Here is a 26607-nt window from a genome sequence, read left to right on the forward strand (position 1 = left end):
TAATGTGTTATTATCCCAATCCACAAGAAATTCTGTTGTGTGCAGAGCCTGTTTACTGTTGAACATACCCAGAGACCAGGCCTCCATATAAAGCACAATAACAAAAACAACGAGAAAAAAAACACCGAAAAACCGAACTCTAATTTTGATAAGAGTGAGGGAGATTGATTTTTCGGAGAAAGAAAATGAAAAGAGTGATAAAGACAGGGAAGGTGATTTGCATGCAGCCCTGGGCACTGTGAGCTTTGATGAGGGACTTCAGCAGAGGTAAAGGAAGAAAAGGGAGGCGGTAGACAGCGGGTTTTGGGCGCACACAAGCGGGAAACCTTCTCCCATCTTCGCAATGGGTGCCTTTTGGCTATTTTTCACGATCAGCTTCAAAGAGTTATATGAAGAACAAAAATGTTTCGCCATAAAAGAAACGAGAACGTTTGTGAATAGAATAAGGCAGGGCAAAACTACAATCAAAATAAAACAAAAATAGATAGGTTCATCTTAAACACCTAAAAGTAGCCCTTAAATGAACTTTAAAGGAGTCGATTCGGTAAATATTTCGTGGGAGTGGCAGCGCGTGACAAGGAAGTAATACTGAATCAGTTTTCTGCAGAAAACTACCGGAAACATAAAAACTACTTTTCCCAGAATGCAAAGGAAACGGAGCGACACTCTGATTGGGCAAGGCTCCCGAGCCTGTCCTCATACAAACAAAACAGCTCATGTCATGATTACAGCGTGCTAATGACAATCAAACGAGGCAAACTTTTCGAAAACACACAACCCTTTGGACTACCTCCGATCGCAGCGACGATGTTTCAACCCTGATTTTGGGAATCTCAAAGGTTAGCAGACTACATTTAGTGACGCGAAAAGCCTCTTTATGCTGCCGTCGAAGAAGTCGTCAAGCCGTTAGCGACGTGTATGCTTGTTTGCCGTTTACCGGCGAGTCTTCTGAAATACCGTTAAATCGACAGAAGGGGAAATAAAGTTGGTTTCAAATTAGTTCCCTTGCTCACCGAGATAATTTCATCTGTATTTTTTGAGCGAGTGAGTTTAATTAGCAACCTGTAGAAATCTTCCGATCGTTAATCTTTAAAAAAAATACCTTGACGCTATGTCCTTAAATTCACCCTGCACAATAACAGCGTATTGTTTGGAGTTATCGTACACGGTTCTTATGTTTTTTGTATATAATAAAGGGCGTACTTGGTTTTTGGACGTATGTCCCCATCTTCTGTTTAACTGCAGAATTACCACCGTCGTACAAGAAGATTCCTGTTGGATGACCCTCATTCAAATGCCCTAAGATAACATTTCTTCTTGTCTAGAAACCCTCGACATGAATTTCTCTGAGGTCTTCAAGCAATCCAACTATCTTTGTAAAATCTCACCAGATGGGAAATATTTAGTAAGTTGTTTTATGTCTTCTATTCTGTCACCATTACTGGGAAAATTATTTATTTTTATTTTTTTCAGTAACTTGTCTATCGTTTTTAAAAATTACTTTTGCAGGCTACCTGCGTTCAGTACAGGTTAGTGGTGCGAGATGTGAGCACGCTGCAGATCCTGAACCTCTACACTTGCCTGGATCAAATATCTAACATGGAATGGTCGTCTGACTCTCAGTTCATCTTGTGTGCTATGTACAAGAGAGCGCTGGTGCAGGTAGGCTGTGAGAAGATGCCGGTAAATAACATGGCAGGTGTTGTAATTATTTTCCAACAGAAATGTCTGAATTTGGATTACTTTAAAATTACTAAATGGTAAAACATAAACAACAAAGAAGTTGTTGTAGAATTACCAGCAAAATAATTTTTAACTGATAGTCACAATACAAAAAACATAGCAAAACAATCTGCCTCCTAAAAAATATCCAGTACATAATTTCTTTGTCTTTAGATTTTCAAGCATCCATGTAATGATAAAGATTCAGGTTGAATGGGCGCCATTGAGTTTTTTGATGTATTTGTTTTTTCTTGTTTTCCAATAACTGTCTGAGAAATGACATGAGCAATAATGCTATCAGGCTAATGCCATTTTTAATGTGTGAATATATAATGGTAACGGTGCCAACAATATATCGATGATAAATGAAATGTATTATTATTATTACATGAAGTATATCGTCTCAAGAGATACAGAAAGATGGTTGTGTCACTCTGATGTCTTTTTGGACATGTTGCATACTTCACACATTTTCTTACCTCTGGAAGGGGATCCATCGGCAGTCTTTCATGGTCTCAAATGGTTCTTGGAACTGAAGTTAAGGCAGATCCAGGATGCGTGTGAAAGGTGTCATTGCTGATGTTTATCCCGCTGTCCCGCTCTGTCTTGCTCCTCAGGTGTGGTCGTTGGAACAGCCCGATTGGCACTGCAAAATCGACGAGGGCTCGATCGGCCTGGTCGCTTCTCGCTGGAGTCCAGACGGGCGTCACATTCTCAACACCACCGAATTCCATGTAAGTGCCAAGTTAGTATGTGTAAGCGGGCATGCCTTGTCGCGCGCGCAAGTGTGTTAATGCATGCGCTTGTCTGATTTCCACTGTTGCTGGCCCACAAGGAAAAAAGGGTCTTAAAAATAGCTGGACACCAGAGCCTTAACCCCCCCCCCACCTGCTGCATGTATTCAGTCTGATTTCATAGCTCCACTCCTGTTAGCATTATGCCCTTCATTGCTCTTATTGCATCTGAATATTTTGTTTTCATCATGCAGCTCTGTTGCCATCCAAATATTAGCTCAAGGTTGCTACTTCAGCTTTGACCAAGGAGAAAGGAATTATCAGCACCTCTGAGTAATTGAAAAAAAGACTTCAATGTTGGTGTCTATAAGAATAAAAAAAACGGCTTTCCGGATTTCAGACGTATATGTTTTATGCTCTGCTATTGTCACACTATCTTTTGTGTTTCTAACATTTGTATTCGGAGCACGACCGGAAAATATTTAGCTCTCCAAGTAGCATCATATGGACCAGCATGACAATACAGGTGCATAATGGGCCTAAACGTTTCTCAAAGCAAGACCGTTATTGCTGTAAACTATTTTCATATTATTGTCAACAACTGCTGTAAAATATTACCCTTACATATTTTGAATTTAAAGTTCAATACAACTGAACTCCAGGGTGCTCAATGTCATACTTTATGAACTAATGATAAAATGTTACGCAACACGCACTGGATTAAAGTCCAGATTAGTTTCCTAAACCTGAAAATTGACAACGCATTGGTTACGTATAAAATTTAAACCGGTCCTGAAATATGGATATATTTTTAACAATAACAAGAAGAAAACTTGACAAATGCATTCCCCTATTTAATCAGACACGTCATCCGAATGGGCAATTCTAGCATATGTAAACAGGTTTGCTCATGGTATATTTGACAAATGCTGCTTCTTTCTGTGTCACGTGACAATGACCTCTAAAATGACTGACGCATGCTTCCTCAAACTTGGATGTTTGCTAATACTAGTGCTGAGCTATAGCAATATTCCTGAATCTGATTGATTTTGAAAATTGGATTGGATATGCCTTTATTAGTCTCACAGTGGAGAAATTTACATTTCACAGCAGCAAAGTGATGAAAGGAATGAAAGTAGAAAAACAAAATGCATTTATTTATTTGTTTGTTTAAAAAAATATATTCATTCATCCATCTGTCTGTCTCTCTGTCTCTCTCTCTAGCGTCTCTATCTCTCTCTACCTCTATCCACCTCTCTCTCTCTCTCTCTCTCTCTCTCTCTCTCTCTCTCTCTCTCTCTCTCTCTCTCTCTCTCTCTCTCTCTCTCTCTCTCTCTCTCTCTCTCTCTCTCTCTCTCTCTCTCTCTCTCTCTCTCTCTCTCTCTCTCTGTCTCTCTCTCTCTCTCTCTCTCTCTACCTCTATCTCTCTCTCTACCTCTCTGTTTCTCTCTATCTCTCTCTACCTCTCTGTCTGTCTCTCTCTACCTCTCTCTCTCTCTCTCTCTCTCTCTCTCTCTCTCTCTCTCTCTCTCTCTCCCATCCCTATCTATCCATCCCCACCCATCCATCCCTATCCATCCATCCATCCCTATCCATCCATCTACAGTAGCTATCTAGATAGCCAGCTATCTATTCATTTATTTCTCTATTCATTTCTCTATGTATTTCTCTATTACTCTCTTTATTTCTCTATTTCTGTATTTATTTCTCTTTTTATTTATTTTTCTGTTTATTATTTTTTTGCCTGGAAGATATTTCATTCTTCTAAAGTCACCATTCTCTACTTTGGGTTGTGCAAAATGTGTTAAATGTCACTCATCTCAGGATCCGACGTGCTATTCTCTCCTCAGACAGGACATGGCGCTAATCATACCATGGATGAAAATCAGTGTTACCGCTTTTAAGTTGTAATAATAATAATAATAATAATAATAATAATAATAATAATAATAATAATACATTTCATTTCATTTATAAGCGCCTGTAAAAAATTCTCAAGGACACTTTACTGTCACAGGATAAGAACAAAAATTATTTTTTTGTGCGGGTGAGCAGCGGCAGCAATTCGCGCCAGCGTTCACTCAAGCCGGAAAGTGACAACTTAGAACACGTAATTTTAAGACCCTGTCTCCCCTTCTTTGTGTACCACCACGAGGGGCCCTTATACCACCAGTCGAAGCCATACCACACTTTGATTGACTTCACTAACATTTCTAGAGACCTTTTGAGCCGCACTTCATATCTATTTCATAATTCCAGAGATGCTGAAAAATATTTGCCCTGAAATTTTAGAGGGTCAAACTACAGCTCACCGGCAAAAAAAAGATTTCCATTCCAACCTGTAAAACTCCCGACGGCTGACTCGCGTTCACTCCACATATTATGTGAGTGATGAGAGCTTGCACTGGAGATGTCACCTTCGGCCCGGGCGGCATACGAAGTTGATCCTGAGTCCGGGAATCACTTGACAGGTGTCATGGGGCCAACACACAACTGTGTTTTGAGGGCCAAGGAGTGCAGGCGGAGGTGAGGGTGGAGGTTGGGGGTGCACGTGTCCGTCTTTAGATCTTCCGACTCTAATACAAAGAGAACTGGATGGACAATGTTAAAAACAAATCCCCACCTCGTGTCACATCAATGTTTCGTCAGATTTAATTTCGCTACGACTGCATACGCGTCATAAATCACAAATCTCACTTTTGTTTGTAAAATCAATATAAATGCACAATGAGTATCATATCTATTATATTATATATTATATTATTATTATTATTATATTATATATATTATACATATATTATATATATATTATTATATCTATTATTATATTAGCATATTTGACAATAAAGCTGACTTTGCCTTTTTTTGACTTTGATATCTCCTCAAAATAGAAGCACGGTGAGTGTATTCACCAACGGCAATGAATCTCAGGCGGGTGATTGGAAGCATGTGCAGGCGTATCGCCAATGAGCCGGCATCAGCTATGCACCCGTGGCGCTAACACTAAACAAATGACAGTGTGGCCCATTGAATCGAACCAAATAGTTGCACTATGGGGAGGGTAGTGAGTGGAAATGAGTGAAAATGGAGGCTACATTTGGCTACCCACAAGGAATTTGTCTCCGATAGAACACGCTGCATTATTATCATCATGAGGGCAATCCATAATTTAAGTGGTACCTCTCATGAAATATTGTGAGGCAATGTGCTCAGGCAGTGAGCTAAAGTGATCAGCGGAAGAATGAAATACGATAACATATGAACAGTTGCTGCAGAAAATCAGAGGAGCTGTTTTCGTGCATGCTGGATTTGCTGCGCATGGATTGGTAGCACCCACCTGAGGGGAGTAGTTTGAAAAGGTGGTGAGCAGGATGCAGAGGGTCCAGTCGGATCGGTAGAGCCTGTCTGAGGAGAGTTGCTTGAAAAGGTGGTGAGCAAGATACAGAGGGTCCAGTTGGATTGGTAGCGCCTGCCTGAAGGGAGTAGCTGGAAAAGATGATGAGCAGGATGCGGAGGGTCCAGAAGGATTTTCACTGCCCTTGTCTTGGTTGTTTATTTAATCATGAATGAATGAATCTACAGTATTTCATCACAATATTTCTCACCCTCTACACAGGAATTCACGCAAGCTCTGCAAGTTTGACTTTATTTACTATTTTCATTGTCGCTCAAGGCAGAAAGCAATTTAACAGAATCCAAAATCCCCCTTGCTGCCATCTCGACAACGGTCCAGCTGAACTTACTTTCACCTCAAAGCAAGGTTTCATTAGGGCCGTGCCAGACGGGGCTTCGTGTCAGGCTTGAGTTTCAGCGTCGCTCATAAACAGCCTGCTATAATAACTTGTTTAGGGACAGCTGCCCCTGGTGTGAATCGTGCCTCTGAATGCGTTTGTCTGTCTGACTATGTGACGGTAAAGCTGTCTGGCCGTGTGTGGGTGTGCGTTTTGGCTGGGTGCCCTTTATTGAATTTTAAATAATTTCAAAATATGACAAACACATGAGCAAGATTCTCAATATTTTTGTGCTATCCTGAAACTTTTTATGATTGAATTTGAGTCCCAGCAGAAACACAGAGACTTTTAGCCCGACTGCTTATGTTTTTGATCCTATCGTCACTGTTACCTTAGAAGCGCCATAGAAATACAGTTGCTTAAAGGACAACCGACGTCACTTTTTTGTTTCTTAACTGACATCAGAAAACCGTTTTATAGCATCTAAAATGCCCAAAACACGCAGTATGATATTTTTATTCAAATGCAAAACACCAATAAAAATGACTTAAAGTGTCCAAAATCTGCAAAAAATTGAGCTGCGAATTGGGCATTTTCAGAAAGTCCCGCCCCCAGTTCGTGACGTCACGCCAAGATGTCTCGCATTGCTGGAGAGTCAAAACAATGGCTTCAGATTCAGAGAATATGCTTTCTTGTTACACCTCTAGTTATGAATATGATTCAAATAGTTCTGAAGAGGAAAGCATACATGTTTGCAATTGATTAAATAATTTATTCCGTGCCATTTTGAGACAACATTGGGGGAAATGTCTCACCAAAAAAGAGGCACAAAATGGCCACCGAGCTTTTGTGAGGAATGAATCAGCCCGTTTCCACAGGCTGATAAATTCCTTCCATGGAGCTTGGACGACCTCTTCTGGCGCAACACGAGGTTTTCAGTCCAAACAAATACAGCAAAATACATTGACGTGATGGAAGGACTGCTACAATGTGTCTTTTTTTCGGTCAGGGGCATTCCTTTATCACCAACTCAAAAACAAGACTTCCTGAATATTCAGCGCAAGTCTTAAAACGTAAAACAGCTATATGCGGTGGAATCTTATTAAAATACGCTCAGTAGAAGTCATTTGAAGCCATTTTACAAATTATGGACACAACTTGTCCGGAGACGTCGGTTGTCCTTTAAGATCATAGCAGGGAGGCAAGTGAAACCAATGTGTATAAAATTACACCCGCAATGAAAACTCATAATCTCAACATTTATCTCCGGCTTTTGTAAATTTGCTCCCACCGAGGGCATCGTTGAGCTCAATTTATGAAAGTGCATTTAGATTGGCACGGGTTTGTACTTGCATCCTTGGTATGGCCGGTGGCGGACTCGGCTTTAAATCGTCACCGGGCAAAAAGTGCTGACACGGGTATGATGACAATCGTGCTGCCGCAACCGATATGTTGCCTCGAGGAGGCTCCGGTTTCTGGACGCAATCATCAGGCGGTAAGAAGAGAAATGGGCTATATCGGTTTTGCGGAATGCCTGCGCTCTAATCCTCCACTGACAGATCAAAATATATGTCAGCAAATATACTCGTCCATTCCCTGCGACTTGTTCAGGCGCAAAGTCGGCATCGCAGTCATACTTTATTTCACGTTGCCGAGGTTAAATCTGCTTTTCTTGTCATCTTCTGGGCTTTCGCCCATGAGTGAGTGTGTTATGGTGATGTAGGAATTTTTCATACATCCATAATGGGAAATATAATTATTTTGGCGTTGTCAATGCCGTCACGTGATTTGCGACCTTCATTCATCTTCCGAACCGCGGGCTAATTGAACATTCCAAATTGACTTCGGTTGTGCATGTGAGCGCCAAAGGATGTTTGTTCTGTGTGCCCTGTGATTGTCTGGTTACCGGTTCTGGGTGTCTTCCGACTACTGTCCGTAGACAGCTGGGAAAGGCTCCAGTGCTCCCCTGTGATCATTTTAGTAAATTCTCACGTGATTTACATTTGAGAATGACAACATTGGGCGACATCTCCGATTTGATTGAATTTGGATCATTCAGTTTTTCATAAATACAGTGACAGTATAAATACATAATCCATTCCAGAAACCTGTTCGAACACCGATTAGTTCGAAAACCGAAACAGAACTTTCCATCATAATCAATGTAAAAAATGTAATCTGTTCCAAATCTAGAAAACAACTTTTTGAAATCACTTGACTATTTTACAGGATAAACACGTAATCTGATTAATTTGATTAATATGATTAATCTGATTAATATCAGATTTCTGAAAATAAAGACAGAATTGCTAGATTAAAGTCAGAATTGTTAGATTAAAATCAGAATTCTGAGATTAACGGAAGCATTCCCACTTTGAAGTGAGAATTAGGATTAAACCCGAAATTCTGAGAATCAGAAATATAAGATAAAAATGAGGATTGTGAGATTAAATATAGAACCGTGAGATTAAAGTCAGAATTCTCACTTTAAAGGTAGAATTCTGAGATAATAGTGAAAATCTTGCCACCTTTAATTTTTGTCTTTATTGGCCTTAATACTTTTGCATATTCGGGTCATATTGGTGTTGTCGAGCCCGAAAGTAACGTTAGGGTGCGCGACGAGTTGCCGTAGGCGGTCCTGCACAGCTGTGATGTCTTATCTAGCAAAGACGCAAACATTTCAAGCCACTTCTGTGACACGCGCGAGCTCAGTTCCGATGGCCGTTTAAATGCTGCAACGAAAGCTCTCCAAGGAATCCCAAATACAGAATGGATGACATTGTACATAAAACTCAACTCATATGTTCTTTGCTGTGTATATTAGAGAACGGTTGCACCGAGAATGATTTGTCCAGGATGTTTTAAATCATTTTTCATGTTTCATAGCAGACCTGCCATCAATGTTTGTATTTCTGTTTACCACAAAACATAAGATCCCTTTTCAAAGGTGTGGTTGATTATTTTAAAAGTTAATCATAGGGCTGGGACCCATGTAAATGACATTTTATTTAAATGACGCTTGTCACTTTTCTTCTGCCTGTTGGTGTCTTGACAGCTGAGAATCACCGTGTGGTCCTTGTGCACCAAAGCAGTGTCTTACATCAAGAATCCCAAAGCGTGTCACAAGGGTGAGTTTGGAGAAGAATTTTGTTGCAATGAAGTCTTTGTGTTTTTATGGTGTATCACCAAATAGACAATTTCGGCTTTAAATCTTGGGCTAGGTATAAAAAAAGCGCTCCTCTCTTATGCGGACAGCTGTGCCCCTTTCAGTAAATGGGACGTGCTTTTCAGAACAGACCTGTCAGCAACCTCGGGAAAAATCATGGTCTGTTACTGTCACCTTTCTTTGATCTTGCGTGACCTTTTGCATCCCCTCAGAGGCCAGAAATAATAAGCCCATGATACTCAATTTAAAGGACAACCAACGTCTCTGGACAAGCTGTGTCCATAATTTGTAAAATGGCTTCAAATGACTTCTACTGAGCATATTTTAGATTCCACCGCATATAGCTATATTTTACGTTTTAAGACTCGGTCTGAATATTCAGGAAGTCTTGTTTTTGAGTTGGTGACTTGTCCATATGTGACGTCATGAAAGGACCGCCTCCTGACCGTAAAAAAGACGCATTGTAGCGTCGTTCAATCACGTCAATGTATTTTGCTGTACATGTTTGGTTTGAGAACCGTGTTGCACCCAAAAGCCGCCAGAAGAGGGAGTCCAAGCGCCATATAAGGAATTTATCAGCCTGTGGAAGCGGAGGTGGCCACTGGAGGTCGCCATTTTGTGCCTCTTTTCTGATGATCCATTGTTGCCCCAATGTTGCCTCAAAATGGCATGGAATAAATTCTTTAATCAATTGCAAACATGTATGCTTTCCTCCTCAGAACTATTTGAATTATTTTCATATAGATAGATGCTATCAAACGTTTTTCTGATGTCAGTTAAAAAACAAAAAAGTGACGTTGGTTGTCCTTTAAGTGACCTGACACCTGATAGGAAATAATTAACATTTTCACAAAGTACAACAACAACTTATTTACACCCCCCCCAATCGGAATAATAAATTTGTGCCTTTCATTTTCAGGTATTGATTTCAGCAGGGATGGCTGTTATATGGCTTTGGCTGAACGTCGCGACTGCAAAGATTATATTTGTGTGTTTGTGTGCGGTGACTGGCATTTGCTCAGGGTAAGTCGAACGCACTGCCTTGCCGTTTACCCGCTCACATTAATCGCTTTTTTTTTTTGCAAGAAGCGGTTTGTTCGTATCCTATTATGGTTAAAGTTGTGTCCACGTAATTACCGTTCTCGGGCTTTACTGCCTTCTTGATTGTTGAAAGGGTAATAAATATGGCATCATGCCGATTCTTTTTAACAGCATTTTGAGACGGACACGCAGGACTTGGCGGGGTTAGAGTGGTCTCCTAATGGCTGCATCCTGGCTGTTTGGGACAGTTGTCTGGAGGTACATATCCTCAGTGTTCGTGTCTGGTAGCTGTCGTGCAAAAATCATAATTTCTGCATTCAAGGTTAATCTTAGAGGACCCCCAGGGTCAAATTTGGACGCTATACATTCTGCGAACCAAATAACAAAAACATTGTTTTTAATTAGTTTAAAAATGAAATAAAAAGGTAAGAATTGAAAACAAATATTTTGCTGTTCACCCAACTAATTTTCACAAGAAGAAAAGGGTTCTTAAAAATGGGAGAGTGAGTGTTGACAATTCATTTTTTAGTCTTATTCATACTTCCATATAGTAATTTGATAACAAAGGCATCTTTGTTTATGTTTTTTGGGGGGCGGGGTGGTTAGGCTTCATTCATTATAAATCGAACTCCACTATTCAGGAATAAAAGTACGTACCAAGTCGCAAAAATACACATAGTGCTGCTGTTTGGTTTAAAGTGTGAAATGTGTTAAAACTCAAAATGGCGCCAGATTAATTTTTCGGCAAATGGTGTCACAATAATATTGACAGATGAAGCTTATTTTGAAACAAACGGTCCATGCAAAATATTTCACCTACATTAAAAATAAATAAAAAAAATGTAATTGCTTGTAGACGCCACAAGATAGTGCCAAATAACTAAAACAGTGGCCAAACATCAGGTTCGTTTTCCTCCCGTTCACACTTTTTAATTGTCCTCTATTGCGTAAATTCATATCAGGGTGCTGATTATTGAGGGTAGGGAGGAATGGAAATGTCAAAGTCACCAAACACTTGTTGACGCGCGTGTCCTGACAGTACAAGGTGTTGCTGTATTCTCTGGATGGCCGGTTGCTGTCCACTTATAGCGCCTACGACTGCTCGCTGGGAGTCAAATGCGTGGCCTGGAGCCCCAGCAGTCAATTCCTGGCCATTGGCAGCTACGATGAAAAAGTAGGAGCACACTTTTAGGAAAAAAAAAATCACACCGTACATTGATCTTTATCAGAAATCATATCGTTACTGAGCGTCACCTCGTTGCAGGTCCGCATCCTGAACCACATCACCTGGAAGAAGATTGCGCAGTTTGAACACCCTGCAACAGTCACCTCTACAAAAGTTGCAAGTATTTTCTGCCGTTTTTATAGGACCAAAAGGCTGCGGATCTCGTTTATAACCAAAGCGGCTTGTGTTGGTAGGTTGTGTATAAGGAAGTGGAGAAAAGATCAGCTGCTAGCAGTGAAAAACAAACTTTCCACAACGTAACAATGGGTTCGAGTCTGTTAAGCGGTCAGAGCAAATGTACGTCGGTGATCATTTTGTGTCCTCAGACTTATTTTGCTACAGCATAATTCTCTCCACTAATCACCTGTTCTCCTGTCGCTCCCCTCCCGTGCCCCCAGACGAGATCTACCCAGCGCCAGTTCAAATGCCTGTGGTCCGACCAGACCCTGACAGGGCCAACCCCAAAATCGGCGTCTCGACGGTGGCCTTCAGCTCAGACAGTCGCTACTTAGCCACCAAAAATGGTCCGCCTGCGTCCTCGCCTCATGATCACCACGTGTTTGATTACTACCGAGCGGTTACAGGATGCTTTGTGGTTTTTTTCCCCTTTTGACCGCAGATAACATGGCCACCGTTATCTGGGTTTGGGACATGCAGAAGATGAGCCTCGAGGCCGTGCTTGAGCAGACGTCTGCCGTGCGCTGCTTCCAGTGGGACCCGAGACGAGCGCGTTTGGCGATATGTACTGGCAACACCAAAGTTTACCTGTGGACCCCGACGGGATGCGTTTCTGTTGAAGTCCCTCGCGATGGTAATGTAATTTTTTCAAATGTATGTTGCCAAATTTGAGAAAAATTTACATCATGGTGGACACGAATTACATTACATACATTCCACATATTACATACAGAACACTCAACAAATATCTCATTCACTGCCAGACGATGTGCAAAAATGTGTCCACTCCAGTGGGTTTCTGTCATTTTCACTCAAATTGCAGGTCCCATAGAATATTGAGTTGTAGGACTATATAAACATTCAATGCAGCGTAAGAAACCTTAGACTCTCTTCTTTGATCAGAAAAAAAGAGTTAATTTCTATGTCACATGGGACCGGAATTACATTATCTGAGATAATTTCTAAGTTATATGGGTCTGGAGTTATCTGAACTTGATATGGGGGCGGTTGTACAAAATACAATACATACATATCGATTCATATAGCGCTTTGTTACAGCTTCAGCGCTAATATGGACAAAAGGCAAATGCTGCCTCTCGTGGGGCAGAGGTCTGACAAGCGCTTTATTGGCACCGCCACAAGAAAAAGCAAAATCCAAATTCCGGAATGGTGCTCCACGTCACACTTCAATTCCCAAATAAATTCAGGAATGGCAGCGAATTACTTCATGAATAATTAGTTTTCAAATCTGTAGTCAAATATAATGACTGTTATTGTGGTTTACACAGGACAATTTGACAATTACGTTCTGAGTTTAGAAAGCATCATGGCATTTGAAATGCTTGATTTACTTTCACGGCCCGACTAAAATGATGTGGCGGGCCAGATTTGGCCCCTGGGCCTTGACTCTGACACCTGTGCCTTAAACCCTCACTTACACAACAATCACTTATGATGTCATTAATTCCGCTACACGACGTATCTCTGCAGCACTATTACGCACCGAGTTGGAAACTTCTGTGTCCGTCTCCTTCCAGGTGGTTTCCAGGTCCAGCTGCTGACGTGGCACTGCCAAGGAGATCCTCTCATTTTGCTTGGGAAGGAGCAGCTGTGTTTATGCTACACTGAAACTTGCACTGAGGAACAAGCTATGCAAACAATCACATAAGTGGAATTCATGTCTGACACGAAAACCGGTCCAGCAAACTCAGGACTTGGCGTTGAGCTCCACCATCATGGTTTACTTGAAGTGCTTCGTCATACTGAACATTTTTGGGAAAGCCCGACGTTGATCATTTTAGATTAAGAAAAAAAGAAAAAAGGATTTGATAAATACACACAAAGATGCTGGTTGTAAACACTGCGAGGTCGATTGCTCAAGCTCAGAAATGTCACTTTTATACTTTCGCATGGCCATTTTGTACATTATTTTCAATAAAATTTGACAGCTGATTTTGGCTGTGGAGGAAAGCTTGGTTTTTTTTTCAAAGAAAAAAAATCTCAGTGTTCCTATTAAAGAAAGACATTTGCCGTGTTGCAAAGTACATTTCGTATTCCACTTCTGTATTCTCAAAATGATAACAGGTTCGATTACTACAGACATGAGTTAAAAAAACACAAAGCCCTCCAACAAGGCTTAACCATTCCATTTAGCTGCCAAATCTTATTTTTAATCATGAAAACTAAAGTTTGGGCTATATTCACACTCACACTATATTCTATTACTTAACTAAACAACCAATTAAAGGACAACCGACGTCTGTGGACAAGTTGTGTCCATAATTTGTATAATGGCTTCAAATGACTTCTACTGAGCGTATTTTAATAAGATTCCGCATATAGTTATATTTTACGTTTTCAGACTCGCACCGAATATTCCGGAAGTCTTGTTTTTGAGTTGGTGACGAGTCCGTACGTGACGTCACGAAAGGACCGCCCGCTGACCGAAAAAAGACACATTGTAGCAGTCCTTCCATCACGTCAATGTATTTTGCTGTACGTTTGGTCTGAGAACTGTGTTGCACCCAAAAGCCTCCAGAAGAGGGCATCCAAGCTCCATATAAGGAATTTATCAGCCTGTGGAAGCGGAGGTGGCCACTGGAGGTCGCCATTTTGTGTCTCTTTTTTTTGGGTGAGATTTTCCCTCAATGTTGCCTCAAAATGGCACATATAATTCTTTAATCTATTGCAAACATGTATGCTTTCCTCTTCAGAACTATTTGAATCATATTCATAAGTGGATGTGTAACAAGAAAGCATATTCTCCGAATCAGAAGCCATGGTTTTGATTCTCCAGCAATGCAAGACGTCTTCGCGTGACGTCAAGAACTGGGGGCGGGACTTTCTGAAAATGCCCAATTCGCAGCTCAATTTTTTGCAGATTTTGGACATTAAGTCATTTTTATTGGTGTTTTGCATTTAACTAAAAATATCATACTGCGTGTTTTGGGTATTTTAGATGCTATCAAACGTTTTTCTGATGACAGTTAAAAAACAAAAAAGTGACCTCGGTTGTCCTTTAACTAAGTTTACAGTTAATCACATAATTTGTTCATTCACCTATTTTTAATGATGTGTTTATTGATTTCTTCATTCTTTTGCTACCTTAACAAGGTCCAGAAAAATAAAAGTAAATAAAACATTCCGGGTCAAATTGAACCAGAAAGGCAACAGGAGGTTTCACTATCCGTCACATGTATTGAAAATGAAAATTTACTTTTCTTCCTCACAGCATTCCATCACAATCGTAGCGACGGCTAACTTGAATCACGGGAACTGTGTATGATATTGCTCCCAAATGTGAGATAAAGTGCGAATATTGTACAGCTGTGTTTGATAGCCTGCCCCAAGAATCGAAATCTAGATGAAAAACCAAAACAACACTTATTTTTTTCGCTTAATAAACTCCTGCAATGCAAAAACAGCTCCAAATGTAAACACAGTGAGAGCAACAACACTGGCCAAAAACAGGAAAAAAGGTCATGTTGGTTTATTTATTTATTGTTGTATTTTATAATGATAAGACACACACACACAGTAAAGAAGCGGCGTTGTTCAGAAACAAAGAGCACATCGTGATCGATTCCCCTATTAGCAAGGCTTATTCTTATTCCGACCAATCATATGACGACACGACATTCCGTACAAGTATCGTTCCCGTTCCCAAGAACCTGCATGGTGGTCTCATGATGACCATCATGTCAGTGAACGGTACATCATTCATCACCGCAGGCGTCCGGTCACGACATTTTTGGCAGCGGATGCCGTTTTGTAAGTTAACGCCCAAAATAAGGAGAGGAAGACTGCAGCACACCCAGTTGCGGACAAACATAGAATTATAAGAAAAAAAGGCAGATGCAAACGCTGTTTTTTTCTCTCATCGATATTTGTCACATACCCATATGGTTGGGGAGGGGTCCATGCATGCGTGGCAGAACTGGGCTGGGGTTGTTTACGAAAAACGACGAGACGGTCCATGCAAGTCTTCAGCTGGCTGACCACTTGTCTGCTACAACTTGCCTAGTGTCATTTTGTTTTTTTACAAGCTCCGAGCTGCAAACACAAAAAAGGCCACTGTCTTTAAAAACCTATCTTGCCTCGGGTCATGGAATAGCCCAACTTGGCCTCGTTGTTGATGAAGGACATGATGCCCAAGTAGGTCTCGATGAGGAGGGGTCTCTCCAGAATCAAGACCCCGTTAGCCCGACCAGGGATGGGATGTTCCTTTTGGGCTCTCTTCACCGCCTGCACCAGTTGGGTCTGAAAGTTGTCCAACTGCATATACGAGCACAAATATATATACACAGACAAATCACTGCGATTTAGCATAAATATGAGGGCTGGACCTTCTGAAACTGGCCACTTCCGGTTTCAAATTGAAGTACTTTTTACACACGAAGTCATTTTCATTGGTGTTTTGCATTTGACTAAAAATATACTGCGTGTTTTGGGTATTTTAGGTGCTATAAAACGTTTTTCTGATGTCAGTTAGGAAACAAAAAAGTGACGTTGGTTGTCCTTTAAATATCAATACGGCTCGGTGATCAGGTGGTCCACTGGTTAGCGTGTCGGCCTCACGGTGGTTTGCATCAATGTGTGTGGTTTTTACATGTTCTCCCTGGGCCTGCGTGGGTTTTCTCTAGGTACTCTGGTTTCCTCCCACATTTCAAAAATATGCATGGCAGGCTAATTGAACACTTAAAATCAAAGGTGTCAAAGTCAAGGCCCGGGGGCCAAATCTGGCCCACCACATCATTTTATTCGGCCCACAAATGCAAACCAAACTTGTGAAATTCCATGATGCTAGCTAAAGTCCGAACCAAAATTTCAAATTGTCCCATGTGAACCACAATAACCGTTATTTTTTTACTTCAAATTTGAAAACGAGCAATTCATTGAGGGGTGAGTGTGCGTTTGTTTCTTGTGTTGCAGGAAAAAAAAACAACACATGACTATTGTAATTGGTGAAAAGCCAACTGCGTTAATTTACATGTTATCCATTCGGCCATTTTCAACACTGAGTATTCAAAACAGTAGAGTACGGCTTTTGTTGCCAAGACAACCAGAGTGGAGCTACGTGGTTGCAACAAGGCTAGGGAGAGATTGCCTGCTCTAAAGTTTGCAAGAAAAAAAAGTGCCTTATCAAATTCAGTCCAAAGGAAATTACCTGGCAGAGGGAGGCCACCTTCTCATCTGCGTGGGCCATTGGGTGCTCTGTGAAGGTAGCGTAGGGCAAATCCGTAGACCACGGGTTCCAGCGATTCAAGAAGGAGGCCCTGGGACGCTTGTCCCACTGGACACGAACCCCAAAACCTTCTCTCCTGTTTAAAAATAAATACATAAAATTGTGCACACTTGATGAAAATTTGCAAACATTTACATGGCAATGGAGGAAAAGAAATAATAAAAATATGCATAAATAAGCACTCAAAGAAATACCCAGTTAGGCAAATAAATAAATAAATAAATAAATACATAAATAAAACACAATTAAACAAGTAAATACATTAAAATAGAGAAGCATGAGGGTCACACATGCCGGTAAAAAAACGGTAATGTACATTAAAATAGAGAAGCATGAGGGTCACACATGCCGGTAAAAAAACGGTAATGTTTGACAAAGGGTAAAAAAGGAGCCATGCATACTTGTTGAGGGATTTGGGCGGAAACTCAAACTCGCCCACTGAGATGGTGTCGACGGCGCTGAGTGAAATTCTCACCACTTGCTGACACAGCAAGTTGATGAAGTCGTACTTGCACACCAGCAAGGACCTGCGTATGCAAAGCATATTAGCGTTTGTTGAAAGGGCAACATTGGATAGGAATTTAATTTTTTTTTCTTATTCCGCGGTTGGGTGTGGGGACTGACAACGCACTCATAAAGCGTGAAATGAAACAACTGAGTAAATGTGAGTAAATGCTGCATCATTCATTGTTAATGCAATGGAATGGAGATGTTCTAAATATTGGGGGAACAAAAATTGCATGACGTATTTTTAGGTAAGAGACGTGAACATTTTTGGACTTACCTGTCTGTAATCAGGACGAGTCTCTCCTTCTCGTTATTCCAGTGGTCGACCCTGCACACATGATTGACAGATGAGTTTCACACGACTATACACCATTGGACAGAATAACAACAAAGCACTTACCAGTGTGGGTTTATATTTATTTAGCTATCAAGTTGTACATTTATTCAGTTGTTTATTTATTTATTTGATTTTTATTCGTTCATGTTGTGAAATGTCGCAAACGAAAATGTTGAATGGAGGCCTTACTACTACTCTTAAAGGACAACAGACGTGTCCGGACAAGTTGTGTCCATAATTTGTAAAACGTCTTCAAATGACTTCTACTGAGCGTATTTTACAACGATTCCACCGCATATAGCTATATTTTACGTTTTAAGACTCGCACTGAATATTCCGGAAGTCTTGTTTTTGAGTTAGTGACGAGTCCGTACGTTACGTCACCGAAGGAATGCCCCTGACCGAAAAAAGGACACATTGTAGCAGTCCTTCCATCACGTCAATGCATTTTGCTGTACTTTGGTCTGAAAACGTCATGTAGGAGGTCCTACACGACGTGTCGCAGAAGAGGGCGACAAAGCTCCATATAAGGAATTAATCAGCCTGTGGAAACGGGCTGATTAATTCCTTACACGGCTTTGTCGCCATGTTCTGCCTTTTTTGGGTGCGACATTTCCCACCCCTGATGTTCGTTCTGCTGCGCGGCGAGGTGGCGAGCTGGGGGAGTCGGCGTTGCTGAAGGCCCCCGGGTCGGGCCGCACGTCAGCGCGGGGGACGGCCGAGGAGAGGGCAACCGGTAGAATTTTTTGCTTTGGCGTCCGCCCAAGTCTGAGTGTGTGTGTTGGGTGACCTCTTCTGGCTTCTCCGTTAGCAGGCAGAGCGATTTTTCAACAGCATGCGTGGCAAGCCGTGCGTATTTTGGTCAGCAGAAAGCATGTGTGCCGACACAGTAATAAAGATCGATAATACAAAATATAAAATGATTAAAATGACACTAAAAGTTATAAGATTTGTAAATGAACTGTCAACATTTTGGTATATAATCGTATTCAATAGAAAACAACTGAAAAACAACAGATTGACATCAAATACTATCCTGTCGTATAAACCTCGCGTCAGCCATTTTGAATGCATTTCGACTTACGACCGTTTGACTTACGATCGTTTTGTCAGAACGGAACCTGGTCGTAAGTCGGATGTTACCTGTATTTCATTTGAAAATATTTCACATTTCAGCTTCTCTGAAATGAAACAAATTTTAGGGAGACGATGGTTATGATAAAGACATGATTCAAGATAAACCTGGGACTTAACTGAGCCAAAAGCCAGACACTAAGCACCTCTCCATCCTCAGAAGGAAGAGCCACAGTCCGGATGTCACTGACTGCCTGCTCGATAGTACCTGGCTGAGATCAGCATGGAAAACATCGTGGGTCAGCCTCATAACAAGTAGCATCAACACTGCCCCCCTCCCCAACACACAATTTTCTACCTTCCATTACCAATCAACCATGCCATAAACATCATACACTCTATTTACATTTCCAATCCAACAAAAAAGGTACATCACGTCGTACCCGGAACACAAAGTAGTCCTTGACTTTGGCTTGCATGGTGGGGTTGTGCACGTGAAAAGGCGTCAGCGTTTGCAGCGGCCGACAGCAGGCTGCCGCGGCTCCGCGTCCAAGGGTCCGCCCGGCCTCTGGCGGCGTAAAAGCGACCTCGACTCCTTCCTCGACCTCGGCCGGGTGGAGAACAGCGGCTCCCGGACTCTCGGGCTCCACCGTGTCGTTTAGCTGAAGCATGGCCGGCACGTAATCCCTCAACGGAAACGGGAAATATTATTTGGTTGTAGCAGACTCATCCATTGCGTATCAATATTGTTTTGATTGTGGGTAATGCTTGCTTCACTTCCGCCTTTTAACGTCTTCTTAAAGGGCCAGTCGCAAGCAACGCTTATTCCGAGTTCCACCTGCATGAAGGAAAACACGAAGGAAAACACACCGGACTATCACCGCCTCACGCGCAGACCGTTCGGTTAAAAGGAGCGCACCCTAAAAAAAGTGGCAAACGCCCTGTCGGTGCCAATGAAAGTACAGTTCAGTACTGTAAAACTTACCTGAATTTAGAAAATTAGCTCAAGATTCTCCCATTGGAGAGAAAAAAATGTATCACAAAATTAGCTTACACTTGGTATCCCACACAACAGACCTGCTTTGAGGCCGTGTACAATTTTCTCAACTTTTCGAAACCATCTCTTTACGCCGCAGGGTGTGACGGCAGGGCCCAAATTTACAAACAGGCGGAAGTAGACAATTTCCCCAGAAAGGAAATTGACAATGTGAGTGCTACACTGTATTTGGTGGCAAATTTTAGGATGACCCATGTGTGAAGTAGTTAATTCGGAACAACATTCATCATTCAACGCCATGAATTCACATTGTTCAATATCCTTTAATACCATCATGTCTTTCAACATGCTTCCCTATTTTTTCTTTTAGCGTATCAGAATTTCTCCAGAATTTGTATTCTCTAGTCAAGTGATATCTGAGTTTTCATCCCTGCAATCGTCACATCCTTTCAAAGGCCACGTGACCGTTGCAGCTGGCAATTAAATGCACTTGATTTAATTACCATGTCAAACTATTTTACTATTAAAATGATACACTCATTTTTGTAATAAATATAATTGTGTGTGGGGTACACAGTTTTTGTACCAAGTCAAATATGAATGAAGGTAGTCCACCGTGCACTGTCCAAGATATGACGCAAATAAGCAAGAGTGAAATTTTGTTGTATTTTTCCAGCCTGGAAAAGAAATTAAGCAGTGGAAATTCAATTTAAAAAGCACACAGGTTTTATTGCATATCAATTTCATGTATAAATTCTTCATAACATTGGAAAGATTACATTTGGTATACATTGCTATTCTACAGAATTAACATCAGTCATGTGTTTTTTTTCAATGAAATTTCTCTAAAGTACATCTTCAATAATGACAAGCATCAAAAGAATTGCAATTTCAGAATTGTTCGATATTATTCTCACAATCCTTTATTGTTTTTTGTCTCCTCCCATAAGTCTTTTTTTTTTCAATTTCTTTAAGAGCCGCTTGCCCCAATGTGTAAGGCAGTCAAGAACTTGGAGTCAAACGTACTAAACCTAACCACATTTACAATTAAGTGCATCTACGAATTTCTTCTTTTTTCTTTCATTTTTTTTGTTTTGATTTGATACACAATTCACAAATGGACATAATTATGACTGCTAAACACATCATGCACAAGATTGTTTTTTTTCCATTGTCAGTTTTCAATAAACATCGGCGGTATACAACTCAGATCCAAACAAAACAAGCACCAACCATTGAAAACCATATTTTTCCATTATTTTTTTTTCTTCCTTCAGACAAATGCACCATTGTTGTTCCATCTTTAAAATACTATACAGTTAATAATAAACAATATCTTTTTTTGTCTCCTGTAACAGTGAGGAGGGGTCAAGGGGAGGGGTCAGCAACCGTGTTCCAATATCTTGACGGCCATCTGCCACAATACTTTCTGAAGTGGGAACAATGGAATGCTTCAATGCCTTCAATGCCTTTAACACAGCGCATTCTTATTACAGTAGTCCATGACTTGACGTGAATCACTACATCGAGACGACCCATATCTTTACATTTTAGATAGGTAAAAAAAATGAAGCGATTTATCCAACGAGAGAAAGAAAGAAACAGAGAGAGAGAGAGAGAGAGAGAGATTTGTATCATGTATGATTAGAAAAAAAAATAATGAGATGATGCAGCAGTCATTGTGTAGGCAGAAAAAAAACACAGTGTTCCTTATTTCCTGTCGGGAGTTGTAAATCGTCAAAACCTAACCTCGATGGATGTATGGTTTTGGACACATGTGGTTTCATTAAGTGCTATCTTGAAAAGAAATATACAGCATCGGGGGTGACTTGAGGACGATGAGAAACCCCTTCCCGAGATGTCTATCTACAGTTATCTACAGTTCAAAAGAAATCATGCCCTCCCCTGCTACTTTGTAGACTACGTGGAATGAGTTTGACGTCTTAAGAAGAAAAAGAGAATAACCAGTATGGCTACCATTGCTGAAAAGACTGTCGTCAAAATTAATCCTCCAATGAGGTTGGACAAATGTTTCAGGCTTGCCGGATTCTACTGACATGATAAAATGCTTGTTTAGTGTCATTTTGTGAGACTAACAGCGAAGGCTCTCTCCCGTAATAATACTTTTGACAGGTGAAATGGGACAGAAACAAGAAGCAAAATAAAGATGGCGGCACATTACAGTGCCACTAAAACTACAACTATCTTTTCACTATAAATTAAAAAAAAAACATTTCATGGATTGTTTTCAATATAGCACACCGAAATTGGAGATTCTCAATCTCTCACCGGTGTTTATTCCTTCAGCAACAAAAGGAAGAAAGAAGAGAGTGGATTTTTTTTCTCTTATTCTCACAACCACCACATCATCCAGAATGAGCGAACAAGCAAAAAAATAAAATAAATACATACACACACATACACACGCTTCATCAAATCAAATACAGGTATATTGGAGCAAAATGGAAATGAAATGATTGTCAGAGAACAAAAAACATTTTCTATGGGTTATTTGGCACATGTCACCCTTTGCTATATGAACATCTAGGTTATATTTTGTACACCGTGTGACATTATCATACAATTTTGGTCCTTCTCTAAAATAATTATATTAATAATTTAGCGCGGTGGTGCCTACGACAAAACAATACTGTGGTATCTAAGAGAAGAAAAAAAATAAAGTAAGCAAACAACATTTACGAGTGACATGAAATAACGTGTGATTTTTGAACAATAACCAGCATGATCACGTTGGAAAATAAACACACAAGAAAAATCACAATTTGCTGTGCACAAGTGAATCGAGTTGAGTGGATTAAAGTTCAATTTCCACACTCACATTCCGTGTAGTTTTGTCGTTTGATTCTGCAGTCGGCGACTCGCAATCTGTGTCGGGGAGGGGGTTCAAATGTCAGTCTGTGAGAAACAGCACACCCTTGTGGACATGTAGGCTTAATGCAGCAGTGCGATTTTTTTTTTCTTCCTTCTGTTTCTTCTTCCAGGCATCACGCACAGAGCCTTTTATGACATCAAAGTCATTAAAATGTCTCCAAAGTAATTAGGTCAGCTCTGTGCTGCGGCTAGGTGAGACGGAGCACACTTTGGACTTTGGGCGTGGGGGTGGGGATTGATCGGCAAAGATTCAATGCTGTCGAAAAAGAATTGATCATGTATGTCCTTCACATCAACAGGAGCTTAGCAGTGCTTTCTTAAAGAGTCTTTAGTTTTCCAAGTCTCTCTCTCTCTTTCACACACACACACACACACACACACACACACACACACACACACACACACACACACACACACACACACACACACACACACACACACACACACACACACACACACACACACACACACACACACACACACAAACATACCGGATGCACGTGACACTGAATTCTCCGTTCTTCATGCCGACTCATTGTTGTCTCTATGCAAAGTACTGTTCCACCCTCCTTCTACCACAGCGACCTCCTCTCCATTTCTCTCTCGTCTACTAGATGTGGTTTAGTGGGTGAAAGCTACTTGTCTCGGATGATCCGCCTCCCATGCCCAGCCAAGCATCCAGAGAGTTCTGAGAGGGCGTGTGCAAAGGGTTGTTGTCAGCGAGAGACAGCATCATTGCATAAGCCTGAAAGAAAGCACAAGTACGTTTCAAGAAAAATGGAGGCTTTTATGATCTTCCCTCAAAAAGAGATAAAAAAAACGATATAAAAATCTCTCTCTCTCTCTCTCTCTCTCTCTCTCTCTCTCTCTCTCTCTCTCTCCCCCACTCTATCCTTCTTTCTCTCTCTCTCTCTCTCTCTCTCTCTCTCTCTCTCTCTCTCTCTCACTCACTCACTGTATCTCTCTCTCTCTGTCTCTCTCTCTCTCTCTCTCTCTCTCTCTCTCTCTCTCTCTCTCTCTCTCTCTCTCTCTCTCTCTCTCTCCCACTCTATCCTTCTCTCTCTCTCTCTCTCTCTCTCTCTCTCTCTCTCTCTCTCTCTCTCTCTCCCTCTCATACTCTCTCTGCTCTCTCTCTCTCTCTCTCTCTCTCTCTCTCTCTCTCTCTCTCTCTCTCTCTCTCTCTCTCTCTCTCTCTCTCTCTCTCTCTCTCTGTCTCTCTCTCTCTCTCTCTCTCTCTCTCTCTCTCTCTCTCTCTCTCCCCATCTATCCACCATCCATCCATCTATCTATTTTTTTCATCATAATATGGTGGTGCTTTACAGGTGGAATTGACAATATTAAAAAAAACGTTGTAGAAATAAAATATGAATCAGAATACTGTACTGTGTTTCCACTAGTGAGGGTGCATTAGCAATTTGGGGTTGATTTTCCCTTTAAAAAAATAACCAAAAAAACCTTGACTAGGCAAACTGAACATCCATGCAGTTAAGCCCAGTTAGCAAAACACACACAAAAAACAAAAAACATGCAGCATGCAGACCACGCCCATTTTTTTTCAGAACATGCGTGTGTGTTTTGACAAACAAGTCACGCTTTTCAATTCACACTGTTAAGAACTCCCAGTGGAACCTCTGACGGGGATTAAAGTTCATTTTAAAGTGAACAAGCAAACAGCTGCGTAAACCCACACACAAGTTCAGCTCCCACAGAGAAAGAGAGAGGAAAAAAAATATCGTAAAGTACAATAAGTGTGATGGTTCCAGGGGTCATCATTTTTTGGATTACAGTTAACTCATTGACTGCCAGACGATGTGCAAAATGTGTCCACTCCAGTGCCAGGGTTTTTGTCATTTTCACTCAAATTGCAGGACCCACAGAATATTGAGTTTTAGGACTACAGTACATGAACATTCACTGCAGCGTAAGAAACCTCATCTCATCTCATCTCATCTCATCTCATTTTCCGTACCGCTTACTCCTCATTAGGGTCGCGGGGGTTGCTGGAGCCTATCTCAGCTGTTTTCGGGCACGAGGCGGGGGACACTCTGAATTGGTTGCCAGCCAATCGCAGGGCACACAAAGACATACAACAGTCACTCTCACACTCACACCTAGGGACAATTTGGAGTGGTCAATCTGCCTGCCATGCATGTTTTTGGAGTGTGGGAGGAAACCGGAGGACCCGGAGAAAACCCACGCGGGTCCGGGGAGAACATGCAAACTCCACACAGGGAGGCCGGACCGGGACGCGAACCGGCGACCTCTGCACTGTGAAGCCAGTCGGCTAACCACTCAACTACCGGGCCGCCCTTAAGAAACCTTAATAATAATAATAATAATAATAATAATAATAATAATAATAATAATACATAAAATCTCTTCTTTCATCAGAAAAACAACTGTCAATTTTATTTGGCTGTAGAGTTATCTGCGATGGAAATGGGAGCGGCTATACCAGGGGTGTCAAAGTCATTTTTTGCCGCGGGCCACATTGTAGTTATGGTTTCCTCTCGAGGGCCATTATGAATTTGGGGAACCCATTAGAATGTTTAAATCCCTTCAAATATTACATATCGAGCACACAGCAAATTAATGAATAACTCGTTTTCAAATCTGAAGTCAAGAATAATGACTTTTATTGTGGTTGACATCCAAAAATATGAAATTTTGGCTCAGATTTTAGCAATCATCATGGAATTTAACAAGTTTGATTTGCTTTCGCGGGCCGAAAAAAATGATGTGGCGGGCCGGATTTGGCCCGCGGGCCTTGACTTTGACACCTGTGGGCTATACAAAAAGGAAAAAAACACTACAAAATGCTGCCCTCTCGTGGGAGAGAAAATTATTGCTAGAGATCTGACCGCAGCTTGTATTCATTTTTTTTTTTACATTTCCATGATGGCTAAGAATGTCAATATGTGAACAACTTTACTGTTCGAATGATTTTTGATGATAGTCGTTGGACCTCAGAGGTTCCACCGCACTTGACATATTCTGCCTTGGATTCACCTACCTGGGTTTTAGCCTGCCTGTACAACGTCTCTTTCAAAGTCTCCGACTCTAGCGAGGTGTTAAATATGTCTTTCACGTCAAAATGTTGCTCATCGCCGGCCGCTTTACGTAAGCCATCCAAGCCCTTGGGAAAGCTGGATAGACCTTCAAGGTCCAAGATGGAGCCCTCCTCCTCTAAACATCTGCACGCCAGGAGGGGACGGGGCGTTGAGCGTGATAGGCCAGATGTGGATGGGTGGATGGATGCGATGGGAATGTGAGTGGGAAATTAATGGCGGGAGGAAAATGGTGGAGGAGGATGTTTAGTTGAATGAAGGGAAGAGGAAAAAGACAGGAAGAATTAATCAGAAGTGAGAAAGGGAGACAAGACAAAGAGGCACATGCTTTCTGTAACGGGGCTGGGACAAGACACCCTGGACTGCTCGCTATCCAATTGAAGGGCATATTGTGTAGACCAGTGGTTCTTAACTTTGTTAGCGGTACCCATCATATGCATATGCACATTATTGAACGCTTAAAGGACAACCGACATCACTTTTTTGTTTCCTAACTGACATCAGAAAAACGTTTCATAGCATCTAAAATACCCAAAACACTCAGGCTGATATTTTTAACACCAATAAAAATGACTTTAAGTGTCCAAAATCTGCCACAAATCAGCTCGAAACTGGTGATTTTCAGAAAGTCCCGCCCCCTTGTTGGTGACGTCACGCCAGGACGTCTTGATTTGCTCTAGAATCAAAACAA

General features: G+C 41.2%; 4 protein-coding genes across 14 annotated transcripts in view; 1 reads left to right on the forward strand and 3 right to left on the reverse strand.

The window, feature by feature from the left end:
- tp73 (tumor protein p73) overlaps window positions 1-2248 on the reverse strand; it is a 22434-nt gene extending 20186 nt beyond the window's left edge. The window contains exon 1 of the mRNA XM_089009665.1: window positions 2202-2248. Within this exon, the coding sequence (XP_088865791.1) occupies window positions 2202-2233 (32 nt within the window). The 5' untranslated portion in view covers window positions 2234-2248. The remainder of the gene's footprint in view (window positions 1-2201) is intronic.
- On the forward strand, window positions 763-13967 carry wrap73 (WD repeat containing, antisense to TP73). Its single transcript, XM_089009687.1, has 13 exons — window positions 763-839; window positions 1326-1405; window positions 1510-1662; window positions 2340-2456; window positions 9243-9315; window positions 10273-10376; window positions 10566-10652; window positions 11434-11568; window positions 11659-11736; window positions 11814-11916; window positions 12018-12143; window positions 12239-12430; window positions 13335-13967. The coding sequence occupies exons 2-13, from the start codon at window positions 1337-1339 to the stop codon at window positions 13463-13465; spliced, it is 1368 nt and encodes a 455-aa protein (XP_088865813.1). The 5' UTR covers window positions 763-839; window positions 1326-1336; the 3' UTR covers window positions 13466-13967.
- On the reverse strand, window positions 11417-19753 carry tprg1l (tumor protein p63 regulated 1-like). 2 transcript variants are annotated; one of them, XM_089009708.1, is made up of 7 exons: window positions 19403-19753; window positions 19140-19231; window positions 17826-17876; window positions 17443-17568; window positions 16964-17117; window positions 11649-11681; window positions 11417-11555 (listed from the first exon to the last, which is right to left on the reverse strand). In XM_089009708.1, exons 1-7 carry the CDS (start codon window positions 19628-19630, stop codon window positions 11535-11537), a joined length of 705 nt encoding a protein of 234 aa, XP_088865834.1. In that variant the 5' UTR covers window positions 19631-19753; the 3' UTR covers window positions 11417-11534. The 2 variants fall into 2 exon arrangements, with proteins under 2 accessions (XP_088865834.1, XP_088865826.1); XM_089009700.1 differs by lacking the exons at window positions 11417-11555; window positions 11649-11681 and adding an exon at window positions 15298-16071 and having other exon boundaries at window positions 19403-19749.
- A 925-nt stretch (window positions 19754-20678) lies between these two features.
- prdm16 (PR domain containing 16) overlaps window positions 20679-26607 on the reverse strand; it is a 175564-nt gene continuing 169635 nt past the window's right edge. For 8 of the 10 annotated variants that reach the window (XM_089009795.1, XM_089009741.1, XM_089009750.1 and 5 more), the window contains 2 exons: window positions 25862-26042; window positions 20679-23593 (listed from right to left, as the gene is read on the reverse strand). In XM_089009795.1, the coding sequence (XP_088865921.1) occupies window positions 23459-23593; window positions 25862-26042 (316 nt within the window). In that variant the 3' untranslated portion in view covers window positions 20679-23458. The remainder of the gene's footprint in view (window positions 23594-25861; window positions 26043-26607) is intronic. The other 2 variants (XR_016116589.1, XM_089009776.1) reach the window with 2 other exon arrangements.

Source organism: Hippocampus bargibanti, linkage group LG01 (genome assembly GCF_051943395.1).
Source record: "Hippocampus bargibanti isolate YZ-2025 linkage group LG01, ASM5194339v1, whole genome shotgun sequence".
Lineage (NCBI taxonomy): Eukaryota > Metazoa > Chordata > Actinopteri > Syngnathiformes > Syngnathidae > Hippocampus > Hippocampus bargibanti.